This window comes from Salvelinus namaycush, chromosome 28, assembly GCF_016432855.1.
Source record: "Salvelinus namaycush isolate Seneca chromosome 28, SaNama_1.0, whole genome shotgun sequence".
Lineage (NCBI taxonomy): Eukaryota > Metazoa > Chordata > Actinopteri > Salmoniformes > Salmonidae > Salvelinus > Salvelinus namaycush.
The window spans coordinates 28,674,765-28,699,822 of record NC_052334.1 but is presented as its reverse complement, the minus strand read 5'-3'; the positions used below and the strand labels follow the sequence as shown (position 1 = coordinate 28,699,822).

The 25,058-nt window shown below is 40.2% G+C and overlaps 1 protein-coding gene across 3 annotated transcripts; it reads right to left on the bottom strand.

Moving 5' to 3' along the window:
* Nucleotides 1-7,848: 7,848 nt before the first annotated feature.
* LOC120023804 (interferon alpha-inducible protein 27-like protein 2B) lies at nucleotides 7,849-24,356 on the bottom strand. Of its 3 annotated transcripts, XM_038967918.1 has the most exons (11): nucleotides 17,832-18,156; nucleotides 17,482-17,566; nucleotides 14,139-14,281; nucleotides 13,320-13,364; nucleotides 12,783-12,878; nucleotides 12,140-12,184; nucleotides 11,780-11,941; nucleotides 11,477-11,611; nucleotides 11,255-11,401; nucleotides 9,878-10,009; nucleotides 7,849-9,772 (listed from the first exon to the last, which is right to left on the bottom strand). In XM_038967918.1, exons 4-11 carry the CDS (start codon nucleotides 13,354-13,356, stop codon nucleotides 9,651-9,653), a joined length of 876 nt encoding a protein of 291 aa, XP_038823846.1. In that variant the 5' UTR covers nucleotides 13,357-13,364; nucleotides 14,139-14,281; nucleotides 17,482-17,566; nucleotides 17,832-18,156; the 3' UTR covers nucleotides 7,849-9,650. The 3 variants fall into 3 exon arrangements, with proteins under 3 accessions (XP_038823846.1, XP_038823844.1, XP_038823845.1); XM_038967916.1 differs by lacking the exons at nucleotides 17,482-17,566; nucleotides 17,832-18,156 and adding an exon at nucleotides 24,082-24,355; XM_038967917.1 differs by lacking the exons at nucleotides 12,140-12,184; nucleotides 12,783-12,878; nucleotides 17,482-17,566; nucleotides 17,832-18,156 and adding an exon at nucleotides 24,082-24,356.
* Between the last annotated feature and the right edge of the window lie 702 nt (nucleotides 24,357-25,058).

Below are 25,058 nucleotides of genomic sequence, written 5' to 3'. Positions count from 1 at the left end.
TTTGGAGAATTAGTGGCAGTTGATTTAATAAAGCATTTTAGATTCCTTTATTCTTAGATTGGAAATGAAAAATGATCATATAGCTAAGCTAAGCTTGTGTTTCTTGAGTTTAACGAGTACAGCCCATTGCTTTGTCTGTAGATTCACATATATTTGACACAATATTATATTACACTATTAATTAAATGTGTAGCATATATTCTATTTATCATGTATAATTATTTATAATGAATCATGCACAGGCCATGCTATATGAATTGTAATATATTTATTTAATGTTTTCAAATGTGACAGTATTCTAATTTCTGCATTTGATACAATGTACGTGTGAGAGAGGGGACGAGAGAAAGAAAGAGAGAGATGAACCTGTGTGAAAGGGGACGTTAAACATCAAACTGAATAGGAACAAAATAGTGGTTCGTTTATAAAGATCAAGAGTCAATATGCATTATTTATTGTTTTTTACAAAAAGATTATAATGTATAATTTTATTTTTCATGAATGTCTTACCTAGAAATACTAATACATTAAATATATTGTATGACTGGTAAGAATACAAAGACAATGTGCAATGTGTTCTCAGCTGGTGCACACATTTTCTGTAGCAACACACACATTCTGTAGTTTAAAAAGTTGGTCGCAACACAGTGGAAGGGATGGTTGAGGCAAACACTAAAACAGCATCCAGGCATAAACACACACACTTTTAAGTTAAATTCATACCATATAAGTACAGTGGCTCTGCAATTAAGTCCTATAATATTACAAGTAAGTCCTGTATTTACATGATTTGTTCATCTGCTACATTTTAAGTTGATATTCTAAACTGAAAACTTATTTGCAATTTCACGTTACAAACCATTCACAACACTTTTCGGGAAAAGCAAAATAGAATAAATATTAAAAGGAACATGATTCCTTGAGCACAATAAAAACAAACAGCCATCCCCTCATCTACACATTTGTCATGGTGATACTGGTAGCAGGTCTCTCATGTCATCTCTTAGTAGCATGTTTTAAACATTCTGATCAGGCCAGGTCTGCCTTCATTTGGCCATGCAAATTGTTTACTGACAAAGTGAACTTCAGTCAGTGTCCCATATGGTTGTAGAGGTATGTAACATCAAGCTTCTCTCCAAGTCATGAGCTATACATGATAAAATAGCTTTTAATTTCAGCACTTTTCAGGAGGAATGAAGCATTATTTCAATGAGCTGTAAGGGTACCAACAAATTTGAGCATGTCTGTAAGTGGTACTCACTCAGATGTCCTTAACACTTAATGTTTTTGAGTACTGTTAACAAAACAAATATTAGGTTATAGAGTAAATCGAACTTTATTTGTCTTTGTTCTGCTGATCTAAATGAAAGAGTTTTTACAAGTTATGATTATTTAATATTTTACAGACAATCTAACATTTATTAAATAAGTTGTTCTTGCTTGATTGTATTGTTTTACATCTTTACATTGATATCGGAGTTAAAAATACTGGATTTATCTGTGTTGTGATGATATCAAATGATTATGTTTTTTCTAGTTATGAATACTTAATAGTGCCACGTGGCTCTGTTTTTAGAGTATTGCGGGTAATTCAAAATGTTTAGACTTTATGATACTTTTACACAATGTTGTATGCATGTTCGAAGAAAGAAAAGTATATTTCTAAAATAGTATTAAGCAGTTTGCTGTGCTATGAGGTGTAATTGATCATGATGAACGGATATCAAAACCGTCAAGCAAATTGATGTTCAATAATGAGACAAGCCATTCCCACCAACAACAAAGTCATTAGCACCACTCTTAATGACAGAGGCTAAGGTGGATTCAAATGACAAATCGTCAAATACGTAAAACAAAGTTAAACATTTAGACATGGCCATTGAAAACTACTTACACTTGACAAAAATGAGTAATGAAGGTAAATAAATTAAGTAGAAGGGACACTAAATGTTTATGTTCACTCAAAAAATATTCATGTTCAAGTAACTTCAATCTTTATAGTTCACAATACATAATGCAATTTAGTGTCAAAAAGTTAATGAAACACAAAACAGTGAAGTATTTCGAACTTAAAAAGATAACTATATGGGTGGTGATGTTATTATTTGAAGTATTAAACACTGGCATTCTTTGAGCTGGGTGTCTCGAATGGTTCTAAGCAGTGGGATTCGACAGAAAGATGTAGTTAGCAGAACTAATTACTTTTTACAGTAAATACGTTTATTTTTCATTATTTATTATGATAAACAAAAAGAATTACAATCTTTTTTCTTGTATTTGAGGAATGGGAAGAGTGGACCCGAAGGTCCCTAGTTCGAATCCGGCTGCGGCCAGAAATACAATTTCTAAACTACAGTCTCCAAAAGTGTTATTATATTTCACATTGGTGAATTTAAGATTACCTGAGTTAATGGAAAATTATGGTACTAAGGCACAGCATCTCAGTGTTTGAGGCGTCACTACAGACACCCTGGTTCGATTCCAGGCTGTATCACAACCGGCCGTGATTGGGAGTCCCATAGGGCGACGCACAATTGGCACTGCGTCATCCGGGTTTGGCCGGTGTAGGCCGTCATTGTAAATAAGAATTTGTTCTTAACTGACTTGCCTAGTTAAATAAAGTGTTGAATTTAACATTTCAATAACATAATCATAACATATAGCAAATCAGTTCTAATGATGTTGGTTTATTGTACACTGAGTGTACAAAACATTAAGAGTCGGGGCATGGACTACAAGGTGTCGAAAACGTTCCACGGGGATGCTGGCTCATGTCGACTCCAATGCTTCCCACAGCTGTCAAGTTGGCTGGATGTCCATTGGGTCCTTTGCGACCATTCATAATACACACAGGAAACTGTAGAGCGTGAAAAACCCAGCAGCGTTGCAGTTCTTGACACACTCAAACCAGTGTGCCTGGCACCTACTACCATACCCCGTTCAAAAGCACTTAAATCTTATGTCTTGCCCATTCACCCTCTGAGACCCATGTCTCAATTGTCTCAAGGCTTAAAATAATTATTTAACCCGTCTCCTCCCTTTCATCTACACTGATTGACGTGGATTTAGCAGGTAACATCAATAAGGGATCATAGCTTTCACCTGGATTCACATGGTCAGTCTATGTCATGGAAAGAGCAGTTCCTAATGTTTTGTAAACTCAGTGTATATCATATTAACCAAGCAGGCTTCCTAGGCACATTATGCTGTAACCGAACAGGCTTCCTAGGCACATTATGCTGTACCCGAACAGGCTTCCTAGGCACATTATGATGAAATGATAAAGGAAATAAATGAGCATTCAGACCAGACTTCCTGATTGAACTTCAGTAAACTACATTTGTGTGTCATGTTTTAAGCATCACGTGGCCCTATTGTCAGTATTCGGCTACATTATTTTCTTTAACTTCATCAAGTAAGCAAAACACAATTCACTTTGTTTCCTATTATACGGGCATAGTGGGAATGAATACAAACGTATCATCATCAGCATAGTGTCTTGCTTCTTCTCTTCTTTCCTATTAGCCACGTGCGGAACTTCATTCACCCATTTACCTTATAGGCTATAAGCATCGCACAATAATGCACATTCCTCATGCTTGCTGTTCAACCTATGGGCTCAATTATCACCTTCATCTCGCTAAACCAATGGGTGTAAATCTTGGGATGTATTTATACTTCAATTTACCCATGTTCTCTCACTTGCTGTTTTTCAGCAACAGTTGTTGAACGACGGTGTCTGCTTTTCGTGTTGTTTAAATTATGTCAGATGCCAAAAGCTCCCCTGGGGAAAGGTTTTGTGTTGTTGTTGATTTAACCTTTATTTAACTACACATAAAAAAAGGGGTGTAAAAATAACAGTTTTGACTTATTTTAACCCATGATGAGTATTTTCAACACTATGAGGAGTCAATGAGCACTAGTGTTGGAATTAAATCGGAGTGTAAAATTATGCAGACATTGCAGTGTAAATTCAACTAAATTCAGTGTAATTTTAACAACATTTTGAGTCAAATTAACTCTGAAAATTTGACACTACCTGTAGGGTATCTTTAACACTATGTAGACCGGGACCAAATGTTATCTGAAACAGTGTTGAATTCAAATCTATAGGAGTTAACCCCGACAACGAGGGCCAATTGTGCGCCACCCTATGGGACTCCCAATCACAGACGGGTGTGATACAGCCTGGATTTCCAGCTACCGATCTACACCCACTCCCAGGCGATTCCTCATGACTAGGATTTCCCCGAGAATAAGTTAGAGAATGAACAGCCATTATGTAAGTGGGCCCTAAAAAATATGGGTTGTTTATGAATTCTAAGGACCAATAAAAAGGGATAAAAAAATGAGGTGCTGGATTTTGGGCCGTTAGTAACAACGACAGGGTGTCCTTTCAGAACACGAGGAAGCAGTAGTTCCAGTTCAAGGCTTTAATGAAGATCCTCACACACATACAACACCACTCTCTCTGATACTAATTGTGGTTCTGTAAAGAAACTTAGGCTATGGCACAGTATGGGAAAAAAATATGCCTATTTGTATGTCAACAACTAAACAGGCTATGTGGACCCAAACACATGCTAGAAGCACAAAGAATAATAGACTAATGTAGAAATATCTACACATTATAAAACATAATAAGCATGAGCGATCTACAACCGAAAATAGGCTAGCAGCACAGACAAATTCTAACAAACTGCCAGGTCGGGTATTACGCTAAGTCCCGGGATAAAATGCTGCTGATTGGCTAATAAACTTATGATGATTGGCGTGACCTTATTCCAATAGGAAAACCCAAATAAAGTTGGGGTCTTGGAAATGAGCTGGCCGTTTTTACAGGCCCATTTTTCAAGACGCTAGGCTATGGGTTTGCCCAACCAGTCTGGTCCTTCCTCCACTCCCTTTGCCGCGCCGCGGCCACCTTCACCGCCACCACCCGGGCCCCTCTCGCTGTTGCGGTGACCAAACCTCTGAACCCAGGCTACAGCGTGTCCTTTACATCGCAGAGTTTGTGGTAGCATTTAGCATCTGCCGCAATGTTTTGCTCCATGTTATCCCCCAGGAGGTTGATAAATTACATTTCTATGATTTGTGGTTAGCCATCATTCCACATTGATATATAATATCATATATTTCAGACATCAGATCTGGTCGGATTTATCGTAAATTGCTCTTTTAAAAAAAGCGTATAGTCCCTCGGGGCTATTCGTGGGGAACACTCAACCATATGAGATTTCTTTCCATCCGGGATTCTCATTCACAATCATGAATGTAATGTTTAGCTGGAGAAATAATCACAATGGATTATTACTCAGAACTTTATTAAAACTGACGAAGAATACATGTGCTTCCCGCACACTCAATGCCTGAAGTAAATGCAATTATCAGTGTGCCCTCTGCTGTCAAGGCAGACAATATTAACATTACAATTAATATTTGATTATGGCTGTTTGCTAAACAACATGTTGTCTTTGGTCATATTCTTTCTTCCGCAGGGAGTGCAAGAGTTATTTCCAAATACAGCTATCCTTTGCAGGGACAAGGGCACATATATGCTGCTGGTAGTGTCTCACACGTATAATTCATGATGGACCTATTTCACTGACGATATTCCTCGTTACTCATTGTCACTTCATTAAGTTCTGCACGCAATGCATAGGTATAGTCATTATAATATGTCTTTCATTGTAGTGGCTATCGTGCCTGTATAACAGTACTCTTCTTGTGTTGTGTACAATCAGTCATCGTTACGAACTCCAGCTTTTAGCACCTGTCATGGAGATTTATTCTGATACAGCACAAAATTGCACTTCATGCAATGCACATCTCACCATCCAACTCTGCACTCACGCACGCTGGTTTGGTGCTTGTTCACTAGGCAATGTAGCTATAGAAATAATACAACAGTTACTATATAACATATAATATTGTAGCGACCGGCACAGACAGCTGTGTGTTATGTGTTAGGCTAGTAGGTGGTTGTGTTGTACTGACCAGTACCCAGTGTTCGCGGGGTCCGACATGCCAATCAACCTGCTATCTGCCAATCACGGGAATGCCTGGAATGTTCTGATGCCGGGCATCCTGGCGGTTGGCGGAGTGGCGTTGGGCAGTGGGATGGAGCATTGGAAGTTAAGACCAGGTTTAGCCTTTGTTCTCTCTCTTATGTCTGACCTTCACAAGAGAAGGTCACGGTTGGCTTGTTGTTATCTTTCATTTATTTGGCGTGGGCTACGGCCAAACAGTAGCCTGTGTAAAGTTGGGTTAATAAACCGTCAATTCGTAAACTCAATCCTCTGTCTGGACAATTGTTCCTTTATGATCTAGTCAGGTCATTACAATATTAACAATGTACTTGATAGAAACAGCACAAAATTGCACGTCATGCAATGCACGACTCACCATCCAACTCCGCACTCACGCACTGTACAAAATATACTGTAACGACCCTGGGTTTGTAAGCGCGGATATCGACACTGTCGCTTGAGCATGCTTTTGGGGCACAGTCGATATCGCGCTGGACTTCGGGCTAGAAGGTCGAGGGTTCGAGGCCTGCTCCCTGCCTGTTTCATTACAATACGACCCCCCCACCAGACACAGCAAGTTGCTAGCTAGCATTAGCTGAAATTCTCTACAACAACTATGCACGCTGCATCTTGTTTATGATGTTCTAATAACATTTACAAAATTGTACATTCAAACCATCACTTGGGAGCATAAAAATCACTTTTGATGTACAGTGCTAACTGAAACATCCACCCTCGTAAGCAAGCCACGCAAACCAGCCAATAAGATGCCATGTTGAGTAGTTGAAGGCAAGACAAAACTAAAACCAAAAACCCATAGGCTTAACAATAATGTGGCAAGGGGAATCACCAATATAACCCTGTAACACTTGCACAAATCAATATAATAAAATTGTATTATAATTTGTACAGGATAGACGTGGTGTAGGCTTCACAGTTCAATGAAATTATTACTGGCAGTAATTTCATTCACTCATCGGGCTATGTCAATTTTATCATGTCATGTTGATCTCCGCTCTTAGAAAAATAGTTTTTCAGCAGTCCCCATAGGATAACCCTTTGGTTCCAGGTAGAACCCTCTTTGGAAAGGGTTCTACTTGGAACCAAAAGGGCTAATCTGGAACCAAAAATATTTATTCAAAGGGTTCTCCTATGGGGACAGCCGAAGAACAATTTTAGGTTAATCTAGATGGCACTTTTTCCCCCAGAGTGTAGCATTGATCTAGTCTAGTGCATGTGAGCATGTGATGCAAGGCATTGCGCAATGAGTCACGACAGATTTCTCTCCATGTTTTAATTATAGCTATATCCCCACCAAACTGTTTGACCTTATAAAAAGACATGAGCAAAAAAGAAAAAAAACTGTAGAAACGAATAAGATACACGACCTCGTCAGTTCTACCAGCTAATGTGAGATTTTTAGATTACAACATTTGAGGACACAATTTAAGGGCCTATGTATTTATAAATAAAGCTGGCCATCTTTTCCCCTTTCTTTCTGGCTGCCCTCCCCCTGGCATTTTACATTGACATTTTAGTCATTTAGTAGACGCTCTTATCCAGAGTGACTTACAGTTAGTGCATTCATCTTAAAATAGCTAGGTGGGACAACCACATATCAAAGTCATAGTAAGTGCATTTTCCTCAAAGTAGCTATCAGCAGTCAGTGACAGTAAGGTGGAGAAAAAAAGTTCACGTTTGTTTATGTCATGTACACATGGAGTAAACAGTGCAATGAAATGCTAACTTGCAGGTTATCCTCTTGATAGCGCAAAAACAATGATAGAAAAAGTAAGTAGGAAAGTGAATAAATACAAGCTCAATGAAATAAATTCACTTTTTATTATTATTTTTTTAAACAAATATTTACATAGCCTATATGGAAATAACAGACATAAGCCAAGCATGTTAATCTGTAGAATGGAATAGGTTATATTATGTCTACGATTCATTTCGTTTGGTCAGTTCTACCACCTCAACATTGCTAATTTTAAACAGGGTTAAATATAATGTTGTAAGGTTCAGCTTCAGTCCAAAGCGGGACACTGCGTTACTGTCAAAAGATATGTGGTTCAGTCAGAAAAACATCATTTCTTTCTGGAACAAAAACCTCTTGGAAAGAGGAAACCTAGGAAACCTAGGCCTAATGACGCCACTCATAATTCCATTCCATTGTTATTTCTTTCCTCTGTCACGTTTGTGTGGTTGTTCCTTAGGATTGCTAGCAATAGTGAATCATATTACGCTAACGTATTACATGTTGTGCAATAATTAAGGGCATGTGGCGTATTTGAATCTTGACCATACCTAGCAGTTTAAACCTTGAGTCTGGCGCACGGTTCACTACTGGATCGTTGTCATCCGTGATTAGTGACGATTGATAGGGTAGATTTATAGGACTACTGTTCAACCCCTATTGTACACTTTTCTCACCTTCCAATATTTCATGAATTGACCAATTGAATATGTCAACTTTCAGGATGAATCAAACCACCGTATTTTTGATTCATCAATATATTCTCTAAGTAAAGGCTTTCCAAACCTGTTTTTTTATTCATAAATTCTTTTTGAACCCTAAATAATATACAAGATCAGAGTATTTTTTAATTAGTGCTGAAATGAGACGAATATGCACGTATTTAAATTACTTTCTTTCATTGATCTCTAATATTCTGAACATTCTCTCCATATATTCTAGTGAGTCTGTTGAGAAAATTCAACTTAAAAGGTACTTTACACCAAATTTGAAGGAATGTCTTTAGAAATAAATGTACTGAAAACTACTTTGAATGAAACTCCACCGGAAAATCTGTTCGCCAGGAAGTAGGAGGGTTTTCTGTGGTTGGATTACATTTATTCAGCATGTACAAGGGAACCACACCTGCAAAGCGCATTACACACCTGTTATGTGTTTGGTGTGTCAAAGGGCTGGATATGGTGACAACTAAAAAAACATGTTTCCATTATACAATAGACTTCTATTTTGAAAGTATGTGTGTTAATTATTTTGTCACATGCATAAGTGTTCCTCTGAGTGGATGTGCATGCATCTGTTTGCAATACATGTTGAGTGGGTATATACCCGTATGTGTTTTGGCAACACCAAAAGGGGGTTTACATATGCACTCATAACACCATTATGAAATCATGCAAATCAAGTGTTATTTGTCACATGCACCAAATACAACAGGTGTGGGTAGACCTTACAGTGAAATGCTTACTTACAAGCCCTTAAAAAATAAATCTAAGAAGTTTTTAACCAAGAAAAAACAGTGTTGAGAAAACATTTACTATAAACTCAGACACTGAGGAAGGCACAGTGATGCCAAAACGTTGGTAAATACCAATTAAATTGCTGGGAGTTTATACATGGAGAGTGCAACTTTATTTTGATAGTTTATAGTTTATTCGCCGTTAGTCAGCACCTCCACACAAACTATTACTCTGGGTGTGCACCTGCTCATGTTTTTTTATAAAGAAAATATTTACTAAAATAAACTAAAAAATCTGAAATAAACATGAACAATGAAAAAAATATATTAAGGAGCAACAAAAAAAACATTCATAACATCAATCAGTTTTTATGTAAAGGGCCCTCTTCTCATCCTCTCTCTTCCCTCTTTACTCTCCTCCCTCCTTTTTAGACGTCCTGATTCTTGAGAACAGCCATCCCGCCGCTCCACCAACTGTTGTTCTAACACCACCCACAGCCGCTGTAGCCACTCCTGAAAGCCCTGCAGCACCTAGAGGAAGACCACACACATCGCTGTTCCACATACGAGATACAAATATCCTTACATTACCAATTAAAATGATAAATGACTCTGTCTCAGCTGCTCCTCACACACCTTCTGCAGCTGCTGTAGTCGCTCCTGAAAGCTCTCTCTCCTCGACTCCTCCCTCCCTTTTAGACGCTCCACCAACTGCTGCTCTAACACCTCCCACAGCCTCTGTAGCCTCTCCTGAAAGCCCTGCAGCACCTAGAGGAAGACCACACACATCGCTGTCCCACATACGATACAAACATACTTACTGTTGTGAAGGGTTATGGCTCTTATCCCAATTACCTTCTGGCCACGCCCCCTCCCTGCAACTCACCACACCTGATCAAGCCTTTACCTTACCTACTAAAATGATCTTGTCTTTTCGTGTATGCAATAAAGTGACAACTATTTCTTGCACTTTTACTACTGGCCCATAGTGGTAGCTTACCTACATCGGGGCAGAAATTTCAGAGACCAATTGGTACACTGATTTACCACCCCAAGATATTCCTGAACAAAGTCTATTTGCGCCCCTACTGGATGGAAATTACAAGTGTAATGGCTGTGCTCAATGCAATGGCACTTATAAATGTAGATCCTTCAAACACCCACAAACAGGGAAATCGATCCCCATCAAAGGTGTTATCACCTGCTCCACTAAGGCAGTTATTTATCTTATAACTTGTCCTTGTGGTAAAAATTATGTGGGTAAAACAAAGCGTGAATTAAAAGTACGTATCTCAGAGCATCGTAGCACCATTAGGTGCAAAATCTTGACTTACCCAGTTGCGGCCCACTTTTTGGAAGCAAACCACTCGATTTCGTCTCTGCGTTATATTGGCATCGAACATGTCACTCTCCCTAGGAGAGGGGGTGACCTTGATAATTTATTGTTAAAACGAGAGGCTGCCTGGATCTTTAATTTAAAGACCCTTGCTCCCTTCGCTCTCAACGTAGACTGATCTGAAGCCATTCTTGTGATTATTGTGACTTTGCCATTGTAATTGTTTGTAAGCTTGTGTAGTCTAAAATGAATCTATGATCGTATGCTATCCATTTGTTTTTTGTATGGTGTTCTCTGTATGCCATTTTTTATATTTGAGAATTAACCAATGATATTAGGCCACATTTGGCCATGATTACAGACATCTGTGTGTCTTTTGACACTATATAAACGAGTCATCCCGCAGTGCTTGTGATTATACCCTGATGAAGACAGCTTGGCTGTCGAAACGTTGGACATTACATTTTTGCATCTGAGCTCCTAGAGTGTGCGGCTCTCCTTTGTTTTCAAGTTTTCTACTCCGCTGGCCAGCACCTCGCCTAAATAGGTGTGCGTTTCTTTTTCTTCTAGCTTACCTACATGAACCAGCCTTAGCCTATACAGTCCTGGGCTCTAGAGGCCAAATATTAATTTAACTTACATGACCAATTTATCAATGATAAATTAATCTGACAAACCTCCTGCAGCAGCTGCTGTAGCTGCTCCTGTCTCTTCTTCCTCTTCAGGTGTCCTAGTCCTTGAGGCCAGCCATCCTGCTGTTCCCCCAACTGCTGCTCCAACACCTCCCACGGCTGCTGTAGCTGTTGCAGAGAGCCCTGCAGCACCTAGAGAAGACCACACACGTCACTATCCCATATATGAGAAACAAACTTGCTTACATTACACTGCCACTCACACACCTGCCGTAGCTGCTGTAGTAGCTGCTGCCGCTCCTGAGAACCCTGCTCCTGCGGCCACCCATCCCACGGCTCCACTAACTGCAGCTGCAACACCCCCCACCGCCGCTGTAGCCACTCCTGAAAGCCCTGCAGCACCTAGATTGACCACATACACATCTGTCACTGTCCAACATAAAAATAAAAAATCCAAACAGCAATGATAAACGATATCAAGTCACGTGATTTAGTAAGTTCTGACATCACAAAAACCACCATTGTCTATCTTTATTTTATTCGAAAGACTGTAGCTTTCTTCGTATTTACCTGCTGATTGTAGAACAGCAACAAGACCCCCGGCTGCTATCCCACCTCCATTTACCACGGCCGCTGCAGACATCATGCTTGCTGCATATGATCCAGCAGCAATCCCACCAGCAGTGAATCCTATCGCTCCTAGGACAACTGGTGCCATTGCCACTGCCGCAACTATGAAGGCCCAGCAGAAACACTTGAGCAAGCAACCAAAAACATACCTGAGCTCTTGTTAAATGAGGTTGACAATAGTATCACTATCATGTGAATGTTTGGCCTAAACAACAAAACAAAGTAGTAATACATCTGTAAAATGATTTGAAGCTGGTAATTGATCATTTGAATTCATGCTGACTAAATAAATAATCTTACCTGCTCCCACTGTTGCTGTTGCTGCTGCAGCAATTGTACCTGTTCCTAAATGGTAAAGAAAATATTGCTTATTATATGATAACCTCCTTTTATGTCAACTCAACTTGTAATTCACCCAATCCATCAGAGTAACCTTGGTTGTTGATTGTAAACTAGGTACTCACCATATTGGATTCAAAAGGTTAAAAGGACTTTTACTCAAGAAAAATGTTCTAGCCCGTCAGTCCACCCTTCATATAGTCCCAAAATATAATTATATACATTGCATACCTCATAGCTATCCTTCCTGGGAAAAAATCTATGATTATGCTTTTTGACACAAAACGCATTATCATAAGATATTTTCCAGGACTTCTGGTCATGCGGAATACCACTTGAAACCTATGAGTGTCATGGAGGTGGCTTTGGGACTTTAGTGAGTTTTTGCTCAGTGGGGTAATAGTTTCGAGGAACATGGGTGACCCAAAATGGATACACACAGGATACACATCCTTACATTATAAGAGCAAAGAAGAAAACGACAAAGTCAATCATCAATGATAAATTCTACTCAATAAGTCATATGATCTAAACAGTATAATCACAAACACTACCATTGGCTTCCTTTATTCCATCATGCCATTAAAGCTTTCTTTGATTTTACCTATTGCGGCGCCCCCTGCAGTTGCTCCAGCAGCAACCCCAACAGTAGTCAAACCTGCCACTCCCAGGGCAACTGGTGCCCCCACCACTGCCGCAGCTGTGAAGGCCCAGCAGACAAGAGCATGCAGCGAGCAAACAACCAAAAACATACATGGCTCCCTGTTATAGGAGGTTTGACAATAGTATCACTATAATGTGAATGACTTAGGCCTAAATGACAAAAGAAAGTAGTAACACAACTGTGAAATTATTTGAAGGTAACACCTAGAAAGGGCTTAACCAATAATGTTCAGAGCATAGACTAGAGATTCCTTTTCTTATACTGACAATTATTGTGCCATTTATATTGTGTTTCTTATTCTGGCAATTATTGTTCCATTTACGTTGTTTGAACTTATCAAAAGTATGTTTACAATGGATTTTGACCAGAAAGTGTTTTTGTGTGTGCAAAAATCAACAAATATAATACAGATCAATCAGATTAGTTGAGTTATTGGATCAAATAGAATATTCATGCTGACTAAATACATTATCTTACCTGCTCCCACTGTTGCTGCTGCTCCTGTAATGATCATCCTTTTTCCTAAATAGAAAATAAAATATTGCTCTTTTATGATAACCTGCTTGTTGATACAGCTACTGTATGTGTTAGCCAGCAAGTCAACTTGTAATTCACCTAATCCACAACAGTAGCCTAACCTATTGTAGTTTGTTGAAAGTAAACTAGCTATTCACTATTTGGGATTTGAAAGGTTAAAAGGGTGCATTTTACTCATAAACCATCCTCTAATCCAAGGGGGGCAAAGTACGGCCCGCAAAACATCTATATTTTTTTTACCCCTTTTTTCTCCCCAATTTCGTGGTATCCAATTTGTAGTATTGAGAATTTTCCAGAACATGTGTGGCCATTATATATTTCAGGCCATTATCCATTTCAGTCCACACAGCTATCCTACATTTACTACCTGTAAAATATCCATGACACAAAACACATCATCATGGATATTTTCCAGGATTGCTAGTCATACTTAATATCACTTGACAACAGGAAACCTATGAGTGTCATGGAGTTGGCTTTGTGAGTTTGATGGGCTTTAGCTCAGTGGGATAATACAGACATGTTGCTGTGACCTGGATTCAACACATTATGTTCTGTTATTAAATATATGTTTGTTTTGGTAAATTCCAAATGTGTTGTGTACTTAACACTCCCTGGCCAACTATTAAATGTTTTCATAAGTATTTATGACCTTTAAACATTATGGGTGCATGTTGCTATTAGTACAAATGTTGAATATTGTGCTCCTATTTTGATGATCAGAGTTGTGAAAGTTTTTGGAAGTTCTGTTTGACTCACTGTTCTGTTTGATTCTTTGTGAATCATCCGGGTCCTGAGGCTCCTGACAGTCTTGAGGCTCCTGACAGTCCTGAGGCTCCTGACAGTCCCGAGGCTCCTGACAGTCCCGAGGCTCCTGACAGTCCTGAGGCTCCTGAGCATTGCTGAAGTAAACAGTGAGGGCATCAATCATTGCTGCACATAAATACCCCACATGAAAGGGTATTTAATATGCACAGTCCCTCATTGCCAAGTAAGTGCATAACAATGTTATCTTCTCTTCGTCTGGCAAGCCTATTTTGTCTGCCCTGTGTAATGTACAATTCAAAATATTATATCCAGTCAATCCAAGGCTCCTGCAGCTCACTGGGTACCGACAGAGCTACGGTTGGTGCACTACAAAGAATATTGTGCCCCTTTTACTTTAAAAAAATGTAGGTAACTATTTGCCTCAGCCTTTTAAGTAAATCCAACAAGGAGGATATTTTAAGTATAATATGCTTCACTTTTAGTGTATTACAAACTCAAATATATTAAGTGCAAACAACTAACTGGATCTCAAAAATTCCTTTCATTCAACTTAATTTTATCAGGTTCAGAACAGTTCTTTTTTTTTGACCTGCTTAAGTCCTTCAAGTCCCAGAAGTAATGTTATAAGTTTGATATACTTAATTTAATTAGTTATCAAACTACTATTGTAAGATTAATTTGCTGAATTGTCTCAGTATCGTAATTGATATTCTATGTTTTGTCTACAAATGTTTTTTGCTCAGTTACTTATTGTACTCAGGTTAGTAAAATGTATTTAAATTGGGTTCCTACTACTCAAATATATACTCACAACTATACTTAAAAAGCTGATGCAAATAGTTACCTCAATATACTTGGGATAATTTACTAAACATGACTATTTCTATACAAGGGTATATGCACAAAGTAACAACAGTGTTCAACTTAAACACCTTTATTTGAATAAAATACATTTTATAATTGTATAATTTCTTCAAACTCAAATTGCCCCTTAAACCCTACTCCTTAGGCATTTGTGGAGACCTCATTATTTTGTAATCTGTAAGCATTCTGGGTATAACTACACCTGCCTCCTTAGGTAAAGTTATAACCAGATAGCTTGCACCTGACTACAAATCATTTCAGATCTTCACAACTGCATAAGGTTTAGGTGATAGTTTGGGATTAGCACTTTAGACAAAGCACAATATGAACTTTAGCTCAAATACCTCATTCAAACTGTTTTAGATGAATTAAAACATGGGTTTTCAAAACATACATTGCACATTTTGTTACAAAATACAGTGGCAATAAAAAGTATGTGAACCCTTTGGAATTACCTGGATTTCTGCATAAATTAGTCATAAAATTTGATCTGATCTTCATTTTAGTCACAACAATAGACAAACACAGTGTGCTTAAACGAATAACACACAAATGATTGTATTTTTCTATATTGAATACATCATTTAGACATTCACAGTGTAGGTTGGAAAAAGTATGTGAACCCCTAGGTTAATGACGTTTCCAAAAGCTAATTGGAGTCAGGGGTCAGGTAACCTGGAGTCCAATCAATGAGACGATATTGGAGATGTTGGCTAGAGCTGCCCTGTCCTATAAAAAACAGTTACAGAATTTGAGTTTGCTATTCACAAGAAGCATTGCCTGATGTGAACCATGCCTCGAACAAAATAGATCTCAGAAGACCTACAGTAAGATTCATTGTTGACTTGCATAAAGCTGGAAAGGGTCTCTAAAAGCCTTGATGTTCATCAGTCCACGGTAAGACAAATTGCCAAAATGGAGAAAGTTCAGCACTGTTGCTACTCTCCCTAGGAGTGGCCGTCCTGCAAAGATGACAGCAAGAGCACAGCGCAGAATGCTCAATGAGGTTAAGGTGAATCCTTGAGTGTCAGCTAAAGACTTACAGAAATCTCTGGAACATGCTAACATCTCTGTTGACGAGTCTACGATACGTAAAACAAGAAGCCACTGCTGTCCAAAAAAACCATTGCTGGATGTTCCACAGTGCTTCTTGCAAAATATTCTGTGGACAGATTAAACTAAAGTTGAGTTATTCCTGGAGAAAAAAAGGCACAGCACACCAACATCAAAACCTCATCACAACTGTAAATTATGGTAGAGAGAGCATCATGATTCGGGGCTGCTTTGCTGCCTCAGGGCCTGGACAGCTTGCTATCAGACGGAAAAATGAATTCCCAAGTTTATCAAGACATCTTGCAGGTGAATGTAAGGTTATCTGTCCGCCAATTTAAACTCAACAGAAGTTGGGTGATGCAACAGGATAACGACCCAAAACACAGAAGTAAATCAACAGAATGGCTTCAACAGAAGAAAATACACCTTCTGGAGTGGCCCAGTCAGAGTTCTGACCTCAACCCGATTTAAAATGTTGAGGCATGACCTCGAGAGCGGTTTACACCAGACATCCTAAGAATATTGCTGAACTGAAACAGTTTTTTAAAGATGAATGGTCCAAAATTCCTCCTGACCGTTGTGCAGGTCTGATCCGCAACTACAGAAAACATTTGGTTGAGTTGCTGCCAAAGGAGGTCCAACCAGTTATTAAATCCAAGGGTTCACATACTTTTTCCACCCTGCACTGTGAATGTTTACACAGTGTGTTCAATAAAGACATGAAAACGTATAATTGTTTGTGTGTTATTAGTTTAAGCAAACTGTCTATTGTTGTGACTTAGATGATGATCAGATCAAATTTTATGACCAATTTATGCAGAAATCCAGGTAATTCCAAAGGGTTCACATACTTTTTCTTGCGACTGTATATGCCAAATTGTCCCTTAAACCTGACTCCATATGCACTAGTGAAGCCCATATAGACATATACTTTGACAGGTATAAGCATTCTGGGTATAACTCCACCTAGTCTCCTTAGGTAAAGTTACATCCAGATGGCTTGAACCTGACATATAATCTCAGATATCCACTAGCGCATATGGAGTAAGTTTGAAAACAAAGCTGTTTTTTAAACAGGAATTGACAATGTATCTAATGACTTCACCTGACAAAGAGCATCATGTAAACTGTAGCTCCTATACTACCTAGCAACTAGCTTTTCAGCTTACTGAGTAGGGTTTAAACCACAGTTTGTGAGTGGCCCTTTGAGAGTTCTCATAGATATCTTTAGATATCTCTGAAAACAAGTAACTTCATCTATAGAGCTTGGAGCCGTGGGAAGGTGCTGAGATCATCAAGTTCCAAGAATACTTTTTGGAACACCTCAAAGGTACATTTCAGTTCTTTGGGGGTACCTTAGATTTAAACCATAGAGGAGGCCCATAAGCAAGGTACATGACTGTAACACTGCAAATACCTGCCAGGAACTCTGCTCCTTTGATGCAGATCCCATGTGTTATTTTCTGGTGCAGATCCTTCCCAGTGAACAAGTTCATCACATGCTGAATGAAAAAATGAAGAAATAATAGACTGGGGGGGGGGGGGGGGTCTTCTGAACAGATAAGGACAAAAGATGATCTGAGAGCCATAGTGCTATTGGGAAACCCCTCCCAAAGCATGTGCAGAGTGAGAATGTTCAGACTAATCTTGACTAATCTTTAATGCATATTTCATTGTAGATTAGAATTAGGCCAAGACCAAAAAATATTTTGATCAATATACATTTTCTACCGACATTGACTATTTTCATTCAGCTGTATGTTGTACCTGAGTGAGCTCAAACAGGGCTGGCCATCTTTCTTTGAAGTCCTTCACAGGAAGGGCCTGAACGACATTTTGGCACTCACAATGTTGTAGTTGTCACATATTTGTACTTCTCCCAGTAGCTCCACTCACTCCCTCTCCAGAGTCTCATCTGTTTCTCCAGCAGGGTGGGGTGGGAGGTAATTTACCTCTGCCTTCTTAGTTTAAAAAAAATATTCCTGTCCTATGGTGATTTTCTCTTGACAGAGTTCACTTCAAATCAAATCAAATTTTATTTGTCACATACACATGGTTAGCAGATGTTAATGCGAGTGTAGCGAAATGCTTGTGCTTCTAGTTCTGACAGTGCAGTAACATATAACAATAACATCTAACAGTAATATCTAACAAGTAATCTAATAATTCCCCAACAACTACCTAATACACACAAATCTAAAGGGGTGAATGAGAATATGTACATGTAAGTATATGGATGAGCGATGGCGAAGGCGCAATAGATGGTATAAAATACAGTATATACATGTGATATGAGTAAAGCAAGATATGTAAACATTATTAAAGTAGCATTATTTAGAGTGCATTGTATCGCTCCCTCTGCTGTTTCCTGAAGTCCACGATAATCTGCTTTGTTTTGTTGACGTTGAGTGAGAGGTTGTTTTCCTGACACCACACTTTGAGTGCCCTCACCTCCTCCCTGTAGGCTGTCTCGTCATTGTTTGTAATCAAGCCCACTACTGTTGTGTCGTCTGCAAACATGATGATTAAGTTGGAGGTGTGCATGGCCACGCAGTCGTGGGTGAACAGGGTGTACAGGAGAGGGCTGAGCATGCACCCTTGTGGGGACCCAGTGTTGAGGGTTAGCGAATTGGTGATGCTGTTTCCTACCTTCACCAACTGGGGGCAGCCCGTCAAAGTTCAGGACCCAATTGCACAGGGCGGGGTTGAGACCCAGGTCCTCCAGCTTGATGATGAGCTTGGAGGGTACTATGGTGTTGAATGCTGAGCTGTAGTCAATGAACAGCATTCTTACATAGGTATTCCTTTTGTCCAGATGGGATATGGCAGTGTGCAGTGTGATGGCGATTGCATCATCTGTGGACCTGTTGGGGTGGTATGCAAACTGAAGTGGGTCTAGCGTGGCCGGTAAGGTGGAGGTGATATGATCCTTGACTAGTCTCTCAAAGCACTTCATGATGACAGAAGTGAGTGCTACGGGGCGGTAGTCATTTAGTTCAGTTATCCTTGCCTTTTGGGTACAGGAACAATGGTAGCCATCTTGAAGCATGTGGGGACAACAAACTGGGATAGGGAGCGATTGAATATGTCCGTAAACACACCAGCCAGCTGGTCTGCGCATGCTTTGAGGACGCGGCTAGGAATGCCGTCTGGGCCAGCAGCCTTGCGAGGGTTAACACGTTTAAATCTTTTACTCACGTCAGCCAAGGAGAAGGAGAGAGGGGGGGGGGGGGGGGGGGGGGGGGGCGCAGTCCTTGTTAGTGGGCTGCGACGGTGGTACTGTATTATCCGCAAAGCGGGCAAAGGTGTTTAGTTTGTCTGGAAGTGTGACGTTGGTGTCCGTGACATGGCTGGATTTCATTTTGTAGTCCGTGATTTCCTGTAGACCCTGCCACATACAACTAGTGTCTGAGCTGTTGAATTGTGACTCCACATTGTCCCTGTACTGGCATTTCGCTTGTTTGATTGACTTGCGGAGGGATTGGCTACATTGTCAATATTAAGACATATTCCCAGACCTCTTTCCATGGTTAAATGCGGTGGATCGCGCTTTCAGGTTTGCGCGAATGCCGCCATCCATCGACGGTTTCTGGTTAGGGTTGGTTTTAATAGTCACAGTGGGTACAACATCTCCAATGCACTTCTTTATAAGCGCATTCACCGAGTCGGCGTATAGGTCGATGTTGTTCTCTGAGGCTGACCTGAACATATTCCAGTCCACGTGATCAAAACAATCTTGAAGCTTGGCTTCCGATTGGTTGGACCAGCGTTGAATGGTTCTCGTCACTGGTACATCCTGTTTGAGTTTCTGCCTATAAGACGGAAGGAGCAAGAAGGCGTCGTGGTCAGACTTGCCGAAGGGAGGGCGGGCTTTGTATGCATTGCGGAAGTTAGAGTAGCAGTGGTCGAGGGTATTGTGCATGCGCATAGTGCAATCAATATGCTGGAAGAATTTAGGTAGACTTGTTCTCATATTTGCTTTGTTAAAATCCCCAGCTACAATAAATGCAGCCTCAGGATATATGGTTTCCAGTTTGCATATAGTCCAGTGAAGTTCCTTGATGGCCGTCTTGCTGTCTGCTTGAGGGGGAATGTACGCAGCTGTGACTAAAACTGACAAGAATTCTCTTGGTAGGTAAAATGGCCGGCACCTGATTGTAAGGAATTCTAGATCGGGTGAGCAGAAGGACTTGAGTTCCTGTATGTTATTATGATTACACCATGAGTTGTTAATCATAAAGCATACACACCCACTCTTCCTTTTCCCAGAGAGGTGTTTATCTCTGTCGGCGCGATGCATGGAGAAGCCCGGTGGCTGAACCGATTCTGACAACATATCCCGAGAGAGCCATGTTTCCGTGAAACAGAGAATATTACAATCTCTGATGTCTCTCTGGAAGGCAACCCTTGCTTTAATTTCTCCTCCCTTGTTGTCAAGAGACTGGACATTGGCTAGTAGTATACTCGGGAGCGGTGTGGGATGTGCACGTCTATGAAGCCTGGCCAGGTGGCCACTTCGTCTGCCCCTTCTGCGGTGTCATTGTTTTGGATCGCCTACTGGAATTAGCTCCATTGTCCCGGGTGGTGGTACGAACAGAGGATCCGCTTTGGGAAAGTTGTATTCCTGGTCGTAATGTTGGTAAGTTGATGTTTCTCTTAAATCCAATAGTTCTTCCCGGCTGTATGTAATAAGACTTAAGATTTCCTTGGGTAACAATGTAAGAAATAATACATAAAACAAAATACTGCATAGTTTCCTAAGAACTCGAAGCGAGGCGACCATCTCTGTCAGCGCCATACTGTAGTTTCAGTTCTGGGCAACCAATTCCTCTAAGTTTCGATCTGTAATTGCCCATCTCGTACTATAGGCTTGTTTGCCATCCATACAGACCTGAGAAGGACCCAGGCTCTTTAAGGCATGGGTACTTTTTACCAAAGCTTCTGCAACTTGGCAAATTTGTAGACTTGCTGGATAGGCTGTAAACTGGAAGATCCTTTCAGACAGTTTCCAGGATGTCTGAATTCACAGACAGATTATTGAGTAGTGTTCCATCCTTCATGTGTGCTTCATTAGCTGCCTCAAGAATGAGCTCTGTATCAGTACTCAGGAACGTCTAAATACGTGAATACCTATACCTAAAGAAGAGGAGTTGTATTAAAATCTATGACAATGTCAGGAAAATAAAACTCGAATGACTTCAGCTTTAGATAGATAGCTAGCTAAAAAACAATCCTAGCTGACTTGGAAGAGCTGCTTGTTAACTATCTTACTAGCCAGCCCAGTTATTTCATTTAGCTAGTTTGGCTGTTAAATTATTGACTAGATAACTATTGCACAAGGTCAACGTTTGCAGTGCTGCCTTGACCATGTTGTATACGTGAACAACACAAAGGTTTCTGCAAGGACAGGTGTAGCTAGATAGCTAGGTGTAGTTAGCTAGCTAGCTACATATTGTTTGTTCCTCTCTTTGCCTGTCTAGCTTGCCTAGCATGCAAACATTAAATTGCAGGGACACCATGTGTTCAGTTGTACTGTAATGTTTGCTGACGATGCATTTTTTGGTAAGCTATGTATCTAATATGTTACATAGCTATTTCAGTTAATATAAAACGTACACAAAAATGACAAAGGTTAGAAACAGCGCTGAGGCGAGTAAATGCACTGCTAACTTACTAGCTAGTAGCATGCCCACCACTAGCTAACTATATAGACATCACGGCTGTTAACTAGCTAGCTTATCAACGTGCAAATATATAACGTACTATGGAAATATAGCTAGCTAAAAGCTTTTCTTACTTGAATAACATTATTTAACGTTTTCCAAAAATATGTGTACAGTAGAGAGATCCAAACTACAATCAACCAAGAAGCGAAAACAGGTTGGTGACCAAGAACCCGATGGTCACTCTGACAGAGCTCCAGAGTTCCTCTGTGGAGATGGGAGAACCTTCCTGAAGGACAACCATCTCTGCAGCACTCCATCAATCAGGCCTTTATGGTAGAGTGGCCAGATAGATGCCACATGCAGCCTGCTTGGAGTTTGCCAAAAGGCACCTAAAGGACTCTCAGACCATGAGAAACAAAATTCTCTGGTCTGATGAAACTAAGATTGAACTGTTTGGCCTGAATGCCAAGCATCACGTCTGGGGGAACCTGGCATGGGTGGTGAAGCATAGTGGTGGCAGCATCATGCATCACAATTCTGTATACTTCTTGCCCTTTCTTTGGACACTGTGTTAACTAACCTCCAGGCGAGCTTCAATGCCATACAACTCTCCTTCCATGGCCTCCAACTGCTCTTAAATGCAAGTAAAACTAAATGCATGCTCTTCAGCCGATCATTGCCCGCACCTGCCCGCCCGTCCAGCATCACCACTCAGGACGGTTCTGACTTAGAATATGTGGACAACTACAAATACTTAGGTGTCTGGTTAGACTGTAAACTCTCGTTCCAGACTCACATTAAAAATCTCCAAATTAAATCTAGAATTGGCTTCCTATTTTCCAAAGCATCCTTCACTCATGCTGCCAAACATACCCTCGTAAAACTGACTATCCTACCGATCCTTGACTTCGACGATGTCATCTACAAAATAGCCTCCAACACTCTACTCAGCAAATTGGATGCAGTCTATCACAGTGCCATCCGTTTTGTCACCAAAGCCCCATATACTACCCACCACTGCGACCTGGCTGGCCCTCGCTTCATATTCGTTGCCAAACCTACTGGCTCCAGGTTATCTATAAGTTTTTGCTAGGTAAAGCCCCGCCTTATCTCAGCTCACTGGTCACCATAGCAGCACCCACCCGTAGCACGCGCTCCAGCAGGTATATTTCACTGGTCACTCCAAAGCCAATTCCTCCTTTGTCCGCCTTTCCTTCAAGTTCTCTGCTCCCAATGACTGGAACGAACTGCAAAAATCACTGAAGCTGGAGACTCATATCTCCCTCACTGACTTTAAGCACCAGCTGTCAGAGCAGCTCACAGATCACTGCACCTGTACATAGCCCATCTGTAAATAGCCCTTCCAACTACCTCATCCCCATACTGTTATTTATTTATTTTGTTCTTTTGCACCCCAGTATCTCTACTTGCACATTCATCTTCTGCACATCTATTACTCCAGTGTTTAATTGCTATATTGTAATTATTTTGCCACTATGGCCAATTTATTGCCTTACCTCTCTTGTCCTACCTCATTTGCACACACTGTATATAGACTTTTTTCTATTGTATTATTGACTGTATGTTTGTTTATTCCATGTGTAACTCTGTGTTGTTGTTTGTGTCGCACTGCTTTGCTTTATCTTGGCCAGGTCACAGTTGTAAATGAGAACTTGTTCTCAACTAGCCTACCTGGTTAAATAAAAGTGAAATAAAATAAAATAAAAAATGCTGTGAGGATGTTTTTCAGTGGCAGGGACTGGGAGACTAGTCAGGATCAAGGGAAAGATTAACGGAGCAAAGTACAGAGAGATCCTTGATGAAAACCTGCTCCAGGGCGCTTAGGACCTCAGACTGTGACGAAGGTTCACCCTCCAACAGGACAACAACCCTAAGCACACAGCCAAGACAACACAGGAGTGGCTTCGGAACAGGTCTCTGAATGTCCTTGAGTGGCCCAGCCAGAGCCCGGACTTGAAGCCGATCGAAAATCTCTGGAGACCTGAAAATAGCTGTACAGTGACACTCCCCATCCAACCTGACAGAGCTTGAGAGGATCTGCAGAGGACAATGGGAGAAACTCCAAAAATACAGGTGTGCCAAGCTTGTAGCGTCATACAAGACGACTCGAGGCTGTAATCACTGCCAAAGTTACTTCAACAAAGTACTGAGTAAAGGTTCTGAATAGTTATGTAAATTTGATATTTCAGTTAAATGTTTTATTAAATAGCAAAAATGCCTAAAAACCTGTTTTTGGTTATTTGAAACAACATGGTTGATTCAAATAACCAACTCATCATCAATCTTTCATTATTTGAATCAGCTGTGTAGTGCTATTGGCAAATACTCACATAAAAGATGGTGGTGTCCGTGGCACACACTCGATGAACAGTTGAGGAAGGGGCCGACATGCGCGCAATCTCATAGGTCCATGTATAGCCCACATAGGTTACGATAATGATAAGCCTTACACGGTTTACAAACCTGTGATAATGTTAACCATCAAGTTACAAAAAGCATCAAGCCTTCTATAATGCTTTTTCTACTTTCACTTTCGAGCTTCAAGAACGAGATCTCCGCCCAGTACCGATTTCAGGGAAGTGAGTGTAGGTTTACAGCCAGAGTGGCTTAAGCGAGAGATACAACTCTGTACTTTGTCCTGTGACGCAATAAGACGCAATGCAGACAAAGCAGTTAGTGTGGTTTTTTGACTGGAAGGCAATGGGATTGTGTCACATTTGGTCAAGAAAAATATGTGCTGTTCATTAATAACGTTGGGCATAACTAAGAGACCTCAGTGCCGTACTTGCAAACATAAGCAACAATTTAAAGTTAAATGGATTCTCCAGTTAAAAATGCATATCAGCCAATGAAAAGCGTCGATTTACTTGCATATGGCAGAAAGCTAAATTGTAGTTGGCTGAGTTCAATACGTGTGTACGTTCTGGGACATTCAATTGAATGGAAACAGTGCTGTACTGAACGACTGGAAAACGGGGAGAGGTTGGATTATGTATGGAGCCAGATAACTGCCTAAAGGTTGAACGTATGTATCGTTAGGATCGTAAATTGTTAGGATCGTAAGAAAATCCATGTGTGAAACATAAACGTGAAATTTAATCTGTGAACATACAATTACAGACTAACATTTTAGGCTTGAACAAATCTTGTGTTGCAATTCTGATGTACAATAATACCTTTCAGAGTTTTGGCAGTTTCATCTCACCCTCAAAAAAAACGTACACCAAACATCCTGTGAGGAGTGCTACGCAAACAAGCATAACACAGTATAAAAGAAAACGGAAGTCAGGGAAACCAAAAGAGGTAT

Excerpts from the sequence above, each read along its gene's own strand:
- LOC120023804 (XM_038967916.1), bottom strand. The coding sequence starts at position 24,176 with ATGTGGGCTATACATGGACCTATGAGATTGCGCGCATGTCGGCCCCTT. Across the intron at positions 13,365-14,138 it reads ACAAAGAATCAAACAGAACA|GAAAAAGGATGATCATTACA; the intron begins GTGAGTCAAACA and ends TTTTCTATTTAG. Across the intron at positions 11,942-12,139 it reads AACAGCAACAGTGGGAGCAG|TTGCGGCAGTGGCAATGGCA; the intron begins GTAAGATTATTT and ends GGGCCTTCATAG.